Raw genomic sequence first — 14,428 nt, 5'->3', positions numbered from 1 at the left:
ACACTCTTGCTTCCATTTCACAACATAAAATGGTATTCCCCAGGAGATTGCTGTGCAGGGACAGCAGAAGGGGGCAACCGAAGTCGCACAAAAAATCCTTTTCTAAATGCTACTCATAGTGATACACCAATAAAGATAATTTCTAAAGAAATATATACAGAGCTAGGACAAGTGTGCAAACACCACCTCAGCAGGGGTAGTGGTATTACAGGGAGAGCTATTAAATAGTGAACCGCTACCGTTAAGTAGCACATGGTATTGGTGAGTTGCTCGAAAGTATTCATAACAGAGTTATACTCTATATAGTACTCCCCGTACATTGTCACTCAAAACTTATACAATGAATGACGAATAAATCATATGAAAATTAGAATTCATTGCGGCCGACAAGGCGAAGAATAGGGAGGAAGTGGTAGTGTTCGGGGACATGACTGGCTTATCACAAGGTGACAGCTGTGCCGGTCCTTGTGTTTGCACCATGCTCTGCTTATAATAAGCGTTCACTGGTAGCATAACATGCAATTTAAATGACTCCAAAACTTTGTATTAACTGGAGACTCACTGCATCGTAAAGTGAATCATGGCTAATGGTTTTGCTCTGACCTCGGAGTGACAGCATAAAACAGACCATTTAACATCACCTACAACAACACACACACACACAGTCACTCTTGCCTGTACACAAATCAATTTACTGGGTGAAACAAATCAAATCTTTTTCATCATCAACAAAACTTCGCTGTCCTCTGGGGGTTAACAGCTGGAAGTTATCTCGTAGCATCGTGCATTGAGTTAACCAATCAAGGAACTACCACTTACGAAAAACAGAAGGCATGGACAGAAAAAGAATAAATGGTCGGGAAGGATTTCAAAGAACTGCAGGGGTAGACGTTACTAGCAACAGGGTAGTGAGGGAATGAGGGCGGTATTGTCGTGCTTACTCGTAATTTTGATCGGAGAGGGCGCAACAGTGAGGGGTTGCATTAATAAATGCCTGCAATCAATGCGTAGGTGGAATTCACTGTATGTAGGGGTTTCATAAGTGATTCGCTGAATCGAAAGCTTTAGTACTGGATGTTGGGGTTTAGGAAGAAAAGGGATTTGACCAATGGGAAAAATCATGTTGTGTTTAACTTGGAGTTTGTTCTGGGTATATTCGTGTACTGCCGCCCGCGATCGCAATTCCAGGGTCGCCCGACATACTGGCCAGTTCTGCCGAGAGACCCACCCACGGCGAACTGGGAAGGTGTTCACGTTAAAGAGTAAGGAATGGAGTATAATTGGGAGCAGGCTCAGGTAACAGGTTTCAGAATAAAATTGATTCAGCAGTGATACTAGTTGCAGGGTACGGCGATATGGAATAGGATACACACTACTTCTACTGGGTGATTGGACACTTGCTCAGATAACTAGCTGAAACACAATTTTTTTGCCAACAGTGGTACCTCAGAAAATAGTTAATGGGCCACTGCACTTAAGGGAGGAGTGATACCTCTATAAAATGGCTGGAAAAACGTGCCTAATATACAGGGTTATATTAGTTCCTGTAATCCTGTCGGAAGGCATAGCCTAGCTACCCTGCCCTGACTGAAGAAAGGAAAAAGACAGAATAGACACGTTGACCCAGCAGTAGGGTAAGAGAAAGGGGGGCGGGGAGGGGCAAAAAAAATCTGCAGCGAGTAATACGGCAGTAGAGCGTACCGTCCACAGGGACTTCCACAGCAGAATAGGTCGCATACCGCCGGCCTAGCAGGAGAGTAAGGAACCGAGTCAACGAAATTTGGCCTCTACTAAGCTGGGTTTACCATGGGTCAGAACAGGTCTGGTCTTTGTTAATCAGCAGTGAATCAACTACACAGCACCTTGGGGAAGATATATGATCTCCTTAAAAACAAGATAGATGGGGTACAGGTGTGAGTCAGTTATGACGTAACGATCGTGTAGCAAATTGCTCATGGGTGCAGGTAATTACTAATACTATATGAAGATGGGTGGTGGACTTTCGAGAAGACTTCTCGGGCGGCTCGTAAGCCATACAGTAAAATCAGTCACAAACCACGAGCTAGTGGGTTTGGGAGTGGGGCATCTCATTGGCCGGGACTATGAAACTCACATAGCGTCAACAGTAGGAAGTGTCAGTGTTGGAGAACAGTGGCAGATATCTGGGGTTACTAGTGTGTGAATGTATGTTTGTGTTGTTGGTTCGGAAACAGCTCTGCTTAACTCCTATGCCAGGCAAAAGTAGAGGTAAGCTGTGCTGTAAAGCAGTTCTGCTTAGCCCTCATGCCAGGGAAAAGTGTGGGGGGGGGTGTGGGGGGGGGGGGGGGTGTGGGTGTGTCGTGTTGCTACAGTTGTATCATCACTGATCAAATCCCTGGCTATATGGTACAGCCAGGTTTCCGTACAAGGGATTGCAATGGGTGAATAGTCTAAGGGCATGATACTGATTGGACCTCTGATTGCAATAAGTGAATAGCCTAAAAACAGACAGGGTGCAGAACGAATGCTGCTAGAGGAGCGCAGAAGGCTGAATGCGGCGACAACAGTGAAATTCCAACTGTAGTAGCTGTATTGGAATATAAAAGGCTTCCTTCCCCCCCCCCCCCCCCCCCCCCCCCTCCCTCCCTCTGGGGGGAGGCAATGAGGCACAGATGAAAGAGGTAGGGAGGCGATCGGTTTACAAAAGTGAATATTGAAAGAATAAACCCATCAGCTGGGCACTCTGTGGGCGCTAACCACAATGTGTAAGGCACATGGCCCTGGAGGAGGGAGGTAGAAAGTAATGGTTGAGGTGGGAACAAGCAACTCAAAGCAAAGCTAGGAACCCAGTGCAATGCACAGGTGAGGAAGACATAGGGCGATTACTTCTCGGGAGGGTAATTACTACAAAATGCCTAAGATCCCTGAAGTAACAGGGTGAGTTATGAAAAAGAGGGCGCGAACTACTGCAATAGTGGTCAATAATCTACTGTAGTGTATAATATATTTTCACAAGATACTGCGTTAATGTGCTTGGGCGATGATGTCACACCATGGGCGCTAATCATTAACAAACAAGTGCTTATTTCAGCGGGAGCTTCCATCTTGCAACGTCGTGGGCGTCTTTGTTTGAATAAACAAACAGGTGTTTCTCACTTCCTAAATGCACATTGGGACACTGTTACCCAAATGGTAGCAGTGTCGATTTTTGTTCTCGCTCGTAACAACTTCACTTCCTCAATCAATTACTTTGTAAGAAGTAGGGTGAATAATAATGAAACCTAAATTCATCTGGGTGAACTGTTAAATGTGCAACACCCATGTGGGGGTGCTAACTGCTATTCTTCATTTACTTGGGTGAAAATCACATCTCTCCTACCACAAAATCTCTCCCGCTTACTGCTCTACAGCGAGAGGGTAGCATACTTCTTCTCTACTTCAGGGACACATTCAACTCATCTCTATTGGATAAACATATCATTTCTCTATCTTTAATCTTAGATTAGCACTTCTTAGTCTAGACAAGACATTTCTTAACCTGGTAACATGCTCATCTATGGTCCTGGAGAAAACAATGATATCATCTAGATACACTAGGCATATTGTGGGTTTCAATCCTCTAAGTAATAGGTCGGCAAATCTTTGGAAAGTGGCTGGCGCATTGCGCAACCCGAATGGCATTCTCAGAAATTAATATAGACCAGAGGGAACTACAAACGCTGTTTTTGGCCTGTCCTGTGGTGTAATCGGTATTTGGTGGTACCCACTCTTCATGTTAAGGGTAGTGAAGTATTTACAATTCCCTAACCTGTCCAGTGTTTCATTGATACGGGGGAGAGGGTAAGTATCAGGAGTGGTTACCTTATTTACTGCTCTCATATCGACACAAAGACGGTAGGTCTTCTCTCCGTTTATTGACTTCTTGGGGACCACAATGATCGGGGACGACCAGGGACTGGCGGAGGGTTGTATTATCCCTGCCTCTAGCTGCTGTTGGATAGTTTTCTCCACAACAGGCTGGAGGTGATACGGTATTCTATATGGTTTCTGTGCAATGGGCTTTGCATCTCCGTTAGGAATTTCATGGTTAACAAAGTCAGTAGCTGGCAAATAACGCCTTTCCTGGAATAACCAGGAGTGCTCTCCGTTAGGAATTTCATGGTTAACAAAGTCAGTAGCTGGCAAATAACGCCTTTCCTGGAATAACCAGGAGTGCTCTTCCAAGATGGAATTTGTTTTGGGCAGCCGCAGGCAGATAAGCTAACTTATCCTTAAATTTGTCTTTGAGCATGGGAGCTATATGACATATGTCATGTTCTGGGAGCCAGTGTTTTTGGTTAGATTTTGGCTTCTCTTGTACAGTCTGGTTTTCTTTAATCTCGTGGCCGCTAGCTGTAATGGTGCCACTGGGAATCTCTACCTCCTTCGTTCCAAAATTGTCCAAACAGACAGGAACGTAAAATTTCTTCCCCTGCACTTCTGCTGTAGTTAAACCACGTTTAACGTGGACCTGTAATCTGTCTAGGACATCGTTTTGACGAAGAGGATCCACTGATACGGCTGTCCTCGGCGGTTCGCGGGATTTGACCCCGAGCGAGAGACTGCATCCTGTGCCACCGCTTATTCTAACAGAGGTAGTTGTATGTAACACCCACATTTGTGTGGAAGGAACCTGTGGATCTGGCCGCGTTTCACAAATTCCTTGTGATGAAATGACGGGTTTCCTCACCGAGACAGACGGTTTGTATTCTGTAATCAGTTACACTCTGGTAGTGGTGAAGGAAATCACTCCACAGGATGACTTTGAAATCTTGCCTTTGTTTCCGAATTACGTCCATGTCAAAAGGGTAGTAGCTGTCTCCGATTTTCAACTTAACTTGACGATACCCAGGGGGTATGATTATCTCGTCACTCAGACCATTAATGTGGTGAAGAGGTGGTTTTAACACTTATCTATCCCCGTGCCCTACGAGTAACACACTAGTTTTTGCTCCCGTGTCAGTAAGTATTCTTACCTTCTTTCCTCTAATTTTACCTTGAGGACAATACTTGCCACCTCATTTAAGACACCATGGCCGGCTGGATGCATAAGTTTTACAGGGGGCACAGTCTCGCGGCATGACTTGCCCCTCAACCATTTCCCGGCTGTCTCTGTGGTCGTGGAGGATTGTTGGTGGATTGCTCCCTCTGTTGGTTGTACAAGGGGCCCCTGTTTCCTAAGTTCTGCGGGCAGTTTTTACTCATGTGCCCTATGATTCCACACTGAGAGCAATAAGGTGCATGACACTGTGCGGCAACATGGCCTGCCTTTCGGCTGCATTGGCATGCCTGCTCGTATTTGAAAATTGGACACGGCTGTTCGTCTGGGTGCACCGAACTAGCAACAGAATGTGCTACCTCCTCCTGCATCATCACAAGTCGTGTGGCATCATGCAACAAGGCGGGTGATGCTACTTTGACCTCCCCTCCCACATATGGGTCGATTCCATGTATAAATACGTCAATCGAGCAGGCTTCCACTTGCTCGATTAACACTTCGTTACATGCGGGATCCGAACCCAGTGTGTAAGTGCGGCTAGCCACAGTGCGGATTCGGTCAGCAAATGCCTATACGTCCTCCCCTTGCTTCTGGCAGAGGGTAGATAACTTATCCCTGTAATAGTGTGCGTCACGTCGGTTCGAATATCTTTCTTTCAACCCAGCTTTTAACGTGGCGAAAGAGGTGTTGTCCCTAAGGATGTGCACTGATTCAATATAGGTGCGGGTGTCACCTGACAATGTAAGGCAGAGTACATTCACCAGGAAATCGTCTGGCCAAGTGCAAGCGTGGCCTACATCTCGGACAGTTTGCAAAAAGAAATTTATATGTACTTTGGGTTTCTGGAAAATGTTGGGGTAAAGTTGACTGCAGGGAAACTGTCAGCCAAGGTGGCAATGTATGGCTGGGGTACTATGCTACTGGAGGTGCTTGCAGCCATCATTTGCAGCGTAGCAGGGTGTGTTTCTGGCACTCTTAAACTGGCAGACTGGGTTTAAGCCAATTTTTGGCATCCTTCTATTAAGTCTATCTTCTGTAATAGTAATTTGTCGATTTCTGCTTGGAGGGCAGCTACTGGGTCTGGTTTTCCCGTAGGTGGGGAGTTGTCTTTGCCATTGGTGGTACTATGGGTTTGAGGCATGGTTACAATGCTAGGGCACCTAGTGCTCGCTGGAAACTTTACAATCGGAGCAGAAAAAGAAAGAAAGAAAGAAAGAAAGAAAGGACCTGTATTGGATGGGACAATGGCATAGCTGACAGCATGGAGGTGTTGGCTTGGAAAAATGAAGTGACGAACTTAGAGAAGTTGTGGCAGTGGTGTGTTGGGCGACGGTGGCGGAGGTGAGGGTGGTGGTGTCGACGGCCAGGCACCGTGTCTCAGCTAGCTGCCCGGAACATGTCCGTACCACGGCGTGGCGTAGAAGGCGGCTTCCTGCAGCATAGCACGGTCCTGGACTGCCTGGGGTGGCAGCAACGTGGTCACTGGTGGTGACGTGCGGCGAGGCACCCAGCCACGTGGCCTGGCGTTGGCTGCGGCAGCTGCTTGGAGAAAAGTGCCAAACAGCGGAATGCTGCGTGGCGATGCCACGAATGTGTGCGTTTATTATTGCATGGCACATCGCATCTGGCATGTCAAGTGTGAAGTAGTGCTGGCAGCTTCAGTAGATACGGTATGGCTGGTTAAACTTCAAATGAGACGGGCCTAACGGTGAGCCATGCCACGTCTGACACCAGTTGTTAAAGCGTCAGGCTCGGCCAGGAGGGAAAAGCTGTAGACACCAGTAAAGAAAACATATTTTTATATGGATTAGAGTTTAATGCCATAAACAGGCAGGCCTAGAGAAGCCACCGGGACTGAATGGGCTACCGCCCAAGAGGGCAGGAGAGGAGGGCGTCTGGTCAGTTTGGAAGCTACCAGCAGAAGAGAGCGAACGGCGTGTCTGCTCCCAGCAGCTGACCACTGTTCCACCCCCACTTGACCACCTCCAAGCCTCCCTGTTGGCTGGTCATATTGTAAGACATGCAGTTCAGTAGTGTTACCTTGTCAGCAACATGCCAGTTTAGCTGCTGATGGTTCAACACATGAGTTTCAGGGTGGTTCTGTGCGGTTTTGTGCAACGTGACTGAGAAGCTGCAACTTACCGCCAGGCAAAAAGCACTGACGAACATCAAGTGAAAAATAAAAATCAAATTTTTATACCAGAAAACCCATTCAGTAACGTCCCCCACTGTACACCACTCTCACACGCAGCGAAGTATCTTGAGGCGACCCTCGGTAGGCATCTCACCTGGGGGCCATGTATCAAAGAGGTTAGGGCAGGGTGCTTGGCTGTCTATGGGTGCTGTACCCCTTATTAAACTTAGTTAACTCTGCCCTCACACTGTGGTATCACATTAGATCTATCACTGATCTGGCCAGTGCTAGAATATGTGGCCGTGCTGTGGGGAATGCAGCTGACATTCGTATGTGAGAGCTCCAAGGCTTGCAAGGCAGATCTCTGTTCCTCGCCATGCATCATCCTTGTGATTTCCTGACATGGGACTTGCTTTACTTCACTGGTGCACTAATGGTGGGTGATCGAGGTTCAAGCTAACTGCTGATTAGTACCACAAAATATTACAGTGGTCAGCAAATAGGCGTATTGTAAATTTGGGCTACTAGATTCACAGAAGGGGGCCATTTGATGACATGACTTGTTGTTACAATGAACAATCTTGTAACATAAGCTGGAGAAATATTGTTTTCTGTCACAAACTGCTCTTGAATAAGATAGGAAAAACATGAAAAGTTAGGCCAACAAACTTCACATCACCCCCATGTAAACGGCTTGATGTAAAATTTTAAAAAGTTATTGGCAGATATTTTTATTTACTATGAGCAATTTGAACGCAACAACAATGAAGCAAACTGATTTTGCACTTCTCAAGCAGATTAATCTGTGATTAAGTATTTATTTTTATGAAACAAAGATTATCAGCTGCCTGTCACAGACAGGAGTTACATTCCATGAATCCATTAAAATCCAGAACATTATTGTCTCATTGAGAAGGTTAAAATACAGAAACTGGTCAAAACTGATGTTATTGTTGATAAACATGAGCATTCAGTTTCCAAATTATTTATGTGCCTTCCAGATCTGAACTTATACATACACCAATATAACACGAAGTTGAAGAGGAACTAAAAAAACGATTCAACGATATGTGTGTAAGGGAAATCCAGCTTGAGAAACATATATATTCTTTATTGTGATGTATATTATTTTGATATGTGAATGTGTCAAAAATAGTGGTAACATTTAAATAGAAGTTAGTGACAGACTGCACACATGGTCCTAAACTGTACTATAATTGAAAGACCTGCTTTTAAACCACTTTGACAGTGTGTGACTGTGGACTGCTTTTGAAACAATTGGTAACTGCATGGCCACTTCCCCATGATAGTGGCTTTGTGTTCCATGTTATTTACTTCTCTTGTTTTTTTAGCTTAAATTTTGCACTGCTCTTCCCAACTGTGATCCAATGAATGGTTTGAGCACAACGTTTAAAATAGTCTTTCTTTCTCCTTTTAACATCTTGTATAACAACATAGTGTCTTATATTAATTCACTGAATTAGTTTAAAGTCAAACAAGATACATAACAAAATGTGGGTAGATGCATCACTTAGCATTTCCTTGCAATTAAAAAGAGACATAAGTTCAGAAAATCCAGACTTACGTGGCTGCTATTTGTGTCCTTGGTGAGTTTCATTTTATGAGCATGAAGCTGTGTTTGAAGGCATATTTATCTGCCTGATGTTTCATCCTCCGATGCTGAAAACACCATCAGAGGCTTTAAAGACTAGGAAAGCAGTTAGAAACTCAGACAAACTTGATTGCTGAACTGTTTATATGTATCCACGTCATAGTCAGTTTATGATGTCGTCAGACCTCTGTCTAAGATTGCAAAGTTGCGCCAGCATGTGTTATGGATCTTGTTGTGGTGAAGAGCTGGTGTTGTTTCCTTTATTTAGCACTAAGGCTCACAACTTGCCCAGTTCCAGTTATTCTTGTTTTCTGGTAAAATTGTTTTTGTGCTTTTGAATTTCTGTGGCTGTTCTGTACATCCTAGCATAGTAATGACTGGATCATAATAAAACTGTTGTATTGGAGAAATGAATGTGCTGGTTCCCTGGTGCCAGTGTCTGATTTCCTACTACCAATTTATCTGTTTTTCCTAGACAACAATTTATTTTCTGTTCCTTAATGTGGGTGTTAATAGTTCTTTTTGTAGTTTGTACATAAATTTGTCTGCATGAGCAAGGGATTTTATATACTTCTGCTGTGGCAAGTGGCAGGTGTAGGTCCTTCACAGTGTTCAAATATTCGCGCACCTCTTATGTCGGTTTAAATACTGTGTCAATGCTGTGTCTTCTGAGTACTCTGGTGATGCAGTCTATGACTGCTTTTACAAATGAGAGGAAAACTATCCCTTTAGTGGGTTCTTTTCATTAGGAGCTCCAGATCATTTAAGGTATGGTGCTTCCTGTAGACTGTGTACCCTAAATACATATAAACAGTTTGGCATTCTGAGCTTGTTTGAGTTTGTAACTGCTTTCTGTGTCTTCATAGCCTCTGATGATGGCTCCAGTATTGGAAGACAAATTGTTGGGCAGAGAAATATACCCTGGACCATACCTTATTGCCCATAAAGCAAAAATCGTCAAAGACATAAGGTGTTTATATGTTAATGAAAACATAGCTTTGTTTCTGTCATTATGGTTGACTTTAAAGTAATACTAGAGCATGCTGAAAAGTAATGCTTCCAAATCTTTTATGTGAAAACTCAAAAACTTTTTAAATAAAACAAACATTGTTACTATTCTTCACTTTTATTTTCCACATCTACAAATTTATTTCCCAAGATAGTCTGTCTGGCAATGAACACATTTCTTCCATCAGGAGACCAGTTGTTGGTACCGTCACTGTAGAATGTATGACTGTTCATGGAGCTACAGCCTCATTTCTGCCTGCACCCGTTCATCACCATCACAGTGGAATCCTCGAAGGTGTTCTTTAAGTTGTGTAAACAGGAAAAATAGGATGGGGCCATGTTGGGACTATATTGAGGATGATAGAAGACAGTGAACCCAAGGGGTCAGCTTATTGCAGATGTCACAGTGCTCATGTATGGTCCTGTATTGTCATGCTGAAGGAGAGGGTGTTCCATGTGTAGACGAACTCTTGGAATTCATGGCTCGATTGCAGCATACTGTTCCTCATGCACCGACATAGTTAAGTTCCACTCCGACATTTTATATGCTACAATTTGGAGTGCTGTAATGGAGGAGGAATGCAAATATGTAGCCATGAAGGTGTAAAATGTTAATAATGTTTGTTTTATTTAAAAAACTTCAAGAGAGTTTTCACAAAAAAACTCGGAGGCGTTATTTTTCAGTACGCCCTCATCTATTGATAGAAATGTATAATTGTCACTGTTATGTAAAATTATGTAAAATACAAATAATGGATACACTAGTGGACTGGAATAAAACAGGAATTATAGTTAATTAGCATTCATTTCCAAACATGAAATATATTAGGCTGATGCACAGCGCCTGTATTTATTGTAAATATTCCCAACTCAGAATTAAAATACCAAATCTGTTATTGTGGAAATAATTCCACTTGTTTTTGAGAGCCTGAAAAAAAAAAAACCTGTTAGGCACATAGCTTTACACTGTTGTTAAGTACATACAGATTTGCTGTTTTCACATTTCTTAAAATCTGCATGATATTTTGTAAGATTCTGTGAGTAAATTATATGATACTTTGACAAATTCAGCAAATATACAAACTGTGGCAGGCATAACCTGCTTTTACTATGTGGTGGTTTTTATGTGAATTGGTTATTCTGTACTATTTAAAAATGAATTTATTCTCAAATAATCGGGAAATTAACTCATAAAAAAACCCACACACATTTTTGTACTCTTGTGGACATTATTTGAAATTGTATTTGCAATGTTTTCCAGGATGGAGAGACATACTGCATTGACGCTCGGTATTATGGTAACATTTCTCGTTTCATAAATCACATGTGTGCACCAAACCTATTGGCAATAAGAGTATTTGTAGAACATCAAGATGTCCATTTCCCACGGATGGCCTTCTTTGCCAACAGGGATATAGAACCAAATGAGGAACTGGGGTAATATTTCTAAATGTGTTAATTTATTTATATTAATTTCCAATGTAATTTAGTTTCTATCTTAATTTTACTTGCAATAAGACAATGAACTTCCTTGCAGGAAAGAATCTCCTCTCACTTTCAAGTTATTAACAGAATAGTGGTTCATGATCATTCACTCATAGCTTCAGCCAAGTATCATTTGAAACACACACATATTTACTGTAGTTTCATAATCACAGAAAAGTCAAAAGTACTAGTTACAGTGAACACAAATGACATATGACATACACCTGGAAGTTTCCCAGCAAAGCAGATGTTTTGTACCTGAAATACACAACAGAAGCTACCCAATAGGCAACATCTGCGGCAAGACAGGTGTTATTCACATTATTGTGGACAAGTCACTAGTGACCAATAGGCAACTGACACTGTATATGAACATTTCACACATGATTGTAAGATCTACTGGGAGAAAGTGATGTACATATATAATTTACAGCAGGTACCGACTGGGACACCTCGATTGTTCTACGAGGATAACAGTTCAAACGTTCCAGCGGTGATGTTGTGCACTGTAGGTCATCTTCATATCAGAGGAGATGGAGAATTTCCATATCCAGTCTTTGTGGGCATAGTTAAATCCCAGGTGCTGGTTAAAAGTTTGCACCAACAGAGGTTGTCAGTCAACTTATGGGTCAGCATTGTTGATGATCACATGTTGTGAGTCTTTGTGAAACCATTCAAGACTACACAGATAAACTTCAAACATTTTGTATGAAATATGTTGTCCCACTTCATTGATAGAATATCACTAGCAGTTCATTGAAAGGTATACCTCCTGCACACTGATGCTTCTGAACATTTTGATATGTGGACTTGAGTGTAGCTTAAAACACATTACTGTGGTCAGTGGATTGATAGAGGTGGACCAATTCCTTGACCACCATACTCACCTGACATTTAAATCCATTGGATCTCTTTTGCAGGAGTTATTCCAAGACTGCACTTCGTATAACATGTATTACAGGCAAAGCATCCATTCTTCTGTGAGCTGTGAAAGCATGAGAGACTGTACACACTATTCCTAGAGCATTCACACATTCCTGGGACTTACTTTGGTGATGAATTGAAGCCTGTTTCTTGATAGAAAGTAGATAATTTGAACACTTTGTGTGAAGTATTGTGAAGAATTTATGAAATACGGTAAATGAACAGTTTGTTCAAGTGACATACTATGTGCAACTATCTCATATATAAGAAAGTGAGCATCCAAAGACCTATGTTGATGTAGACAGTGGTTTGGTTTTGTAGACCAAGCCATAAGTGTTGCCTGCTGTTTACAACATAGCTTGTAGAGTTACTAGGAAGTTTATTGGATGTTAATAGAAGCTAATAGTTGTGTGTTGAAGTGATGAACTGTAATGAAGAAGTAAGTGTTAGGAAAACTTATTTTGTGTTTTAGAGACCATTTACAAAAATACTATTAACGTAGAAGGCAACTGTATATTAGTTGTGTTAGAAACACTACTTGCAGCATTCAACAATTTTTTCACACAGACATAGAAATATATAGTTTTGATTCCCCACCTCACCCCATGTCACTCACTTTCAACCATCGACTGAATACTAATTCACATTGTACACATGTAGAACTGCATTTCTTCTTCCATTGTAAGTTTTTGATCTGTTTACTTAATTTTAGTCTTAGCTGTCTGCATCATAGCAGTTCAGTACTTCGTAACAGTGGATGATAAACTGAGCACAGTGCTTCTACTTTAGATGCTGATTTGTTTTATCTCACAGATATGGACTCAGATGTACTGTACTTATTGGAACACGATCTTCAAGGTTAAGAGAAAGTGATACACTCATTCTGACATCCATATTAGGTGATTTATTTTGCAGACATCTCTTGCAGATCGGATAAGTGACAATTTATACCAAAAATGATAATCTTTTAAGCTAAATAGTGTTTCATATTATTGTATTGAAGGTGTCATTCAACAGCTAAATAGTGTTTCATATTATTGTATTGAAGGTGTCATTCAACAGTTTTGAATTTAACTTAAATTTATGTCCTCCCCCCCCCCCCCCCTCCCCCCCCTGACGACAGTAACAACAACAACAACAACAACAACAACCACCACCACCACCACCACCACCACCACCACCACCACCACCGTCACCTCAAAACTAGAGAAACTTCATTGGGGAAATGGGGAAATCGGTGAAAAGGTGTTGATTTTCTAGTGCACACTCTATAAAGGAGAAAGAGGAGTAACACACAATATTATCATTCAGTGTAGTTCTCACTGTGAATTTGCTACAAAGAATTTGGGAAGAAGCAGTACACTGTTGGATTACATTTTCACTGATTTATCGTTAGTAGACAGATTCGTTGTGACAGAGCTTAGTAATTCCTTACAGAATCATAAGATCCACAGATATAGTGACCTGTTGATCTGCAGTATGATCACTGATAAAATTTATATTGGTCATTTATGGTGGGACATTGCAACTAGTGTAGAGTAAGTAAGTGTGATGTACTGTTATAGATATTTGTCGCATTTAAATGGTGTTGCCTTTTCCGAACTGTACGAAACAAAACAAAACACGACAACAACATCAATATTGTGGATCTCAAAAGTTGTATCATATAGAAGAGTGGTAATTATATCAACTATTATGACACAGAAGAGACCCATCCACTGCATCTCATTATAAACACTTCTTTAAGGTTGTGTGAATTGTTATCAGGGTGGTTAAGAATATGAGTTATGATGATACAGTTTGAATTCACACGATAAAATTAAAATACTGTAAACTTCAATTACCCAGGTGTCACTAATAAGGACAGTGTCTGGGCAGCAAAAGGGATGGTTCATTTTCAAAACACTGAAATTGGAACATAAATAAATTATATAATATATACACAGTTGTGACAAATCTTTTAATGACCATGTCATGTCAGTTGCAAGTTAACTGAAATGGCATTTCTCACACACAACCAAGTATGTAGATTCCTTATGGATTGAAATTATAGGATAACCACAAGAAATAGGTTATCAGGAGAAAAATACCAAATAAATAGAATCAATGGTTAAGTTACAGAAGTGTAAGGACTCATTTGTTTAGGATCAAATACCAAGTAGAATAATATAGTTTCATTCACCTTATAATAGCATTATACTTAAGTAACTTGGTAACACATTGTTAACTGGCAAATCCAAGACAGACT

At 41.7% G+C, this 14,428-nt stretch overlaps 1 protein-coding gene across 5 annotated transcripts in view; it reads left to right on the top strand.

Annotated features, from left to right (window-relative positions):
- LOC124555813 (histone-lysine N-methyltransferase EHMT2) overlaps positions 1 to 14,428 on the top strand; it is a 280,266-nt gene that overhangs the window by 245,734 nt on the left and 20,104 nt on the right. For 4 of the 5 annotated variants that reach the window (XR_006968595.1, XM_047129879.1, XM_047129880.1 and 1 more), the window contains one exon: positions 11,033 to 11,208. Coding sequence is in view for 3 of the 5 variants with exons in the window: in XM_047129879.1 (XP_046985835.1) it covers positions 11,033 to 11,208 (176 nt within the window). In the remaining 2 variants the exon portion in view is untranslated. Of the gene's footprint in view, positions 1 to 11,032; positions 11,209 to 14,428 lie in introns of those variants that run through there. The other variant, XR_006968596.1, reaches the window with a different exon arrangement.

Source organism: Schistocerca americana, chromosome X (genome assembly GCF_021461395.2).
Source record: "Schistocerca americana isolate TAMUIC-IGC-003095 chromosome X, iqSchAmer2.1, whole genome shotgun sequence".
NCBI lineage: Eukaryota > Metazoa > Arthropoda > Insecta > Orthoptera > Acrididae > Schistocerca > Schistocerca americana.
The sequence above is the reverse complement of the archived record's forward strand: the minus strand, read 5'-3'. Positions and strand labels throughout refer to the sequence as shown.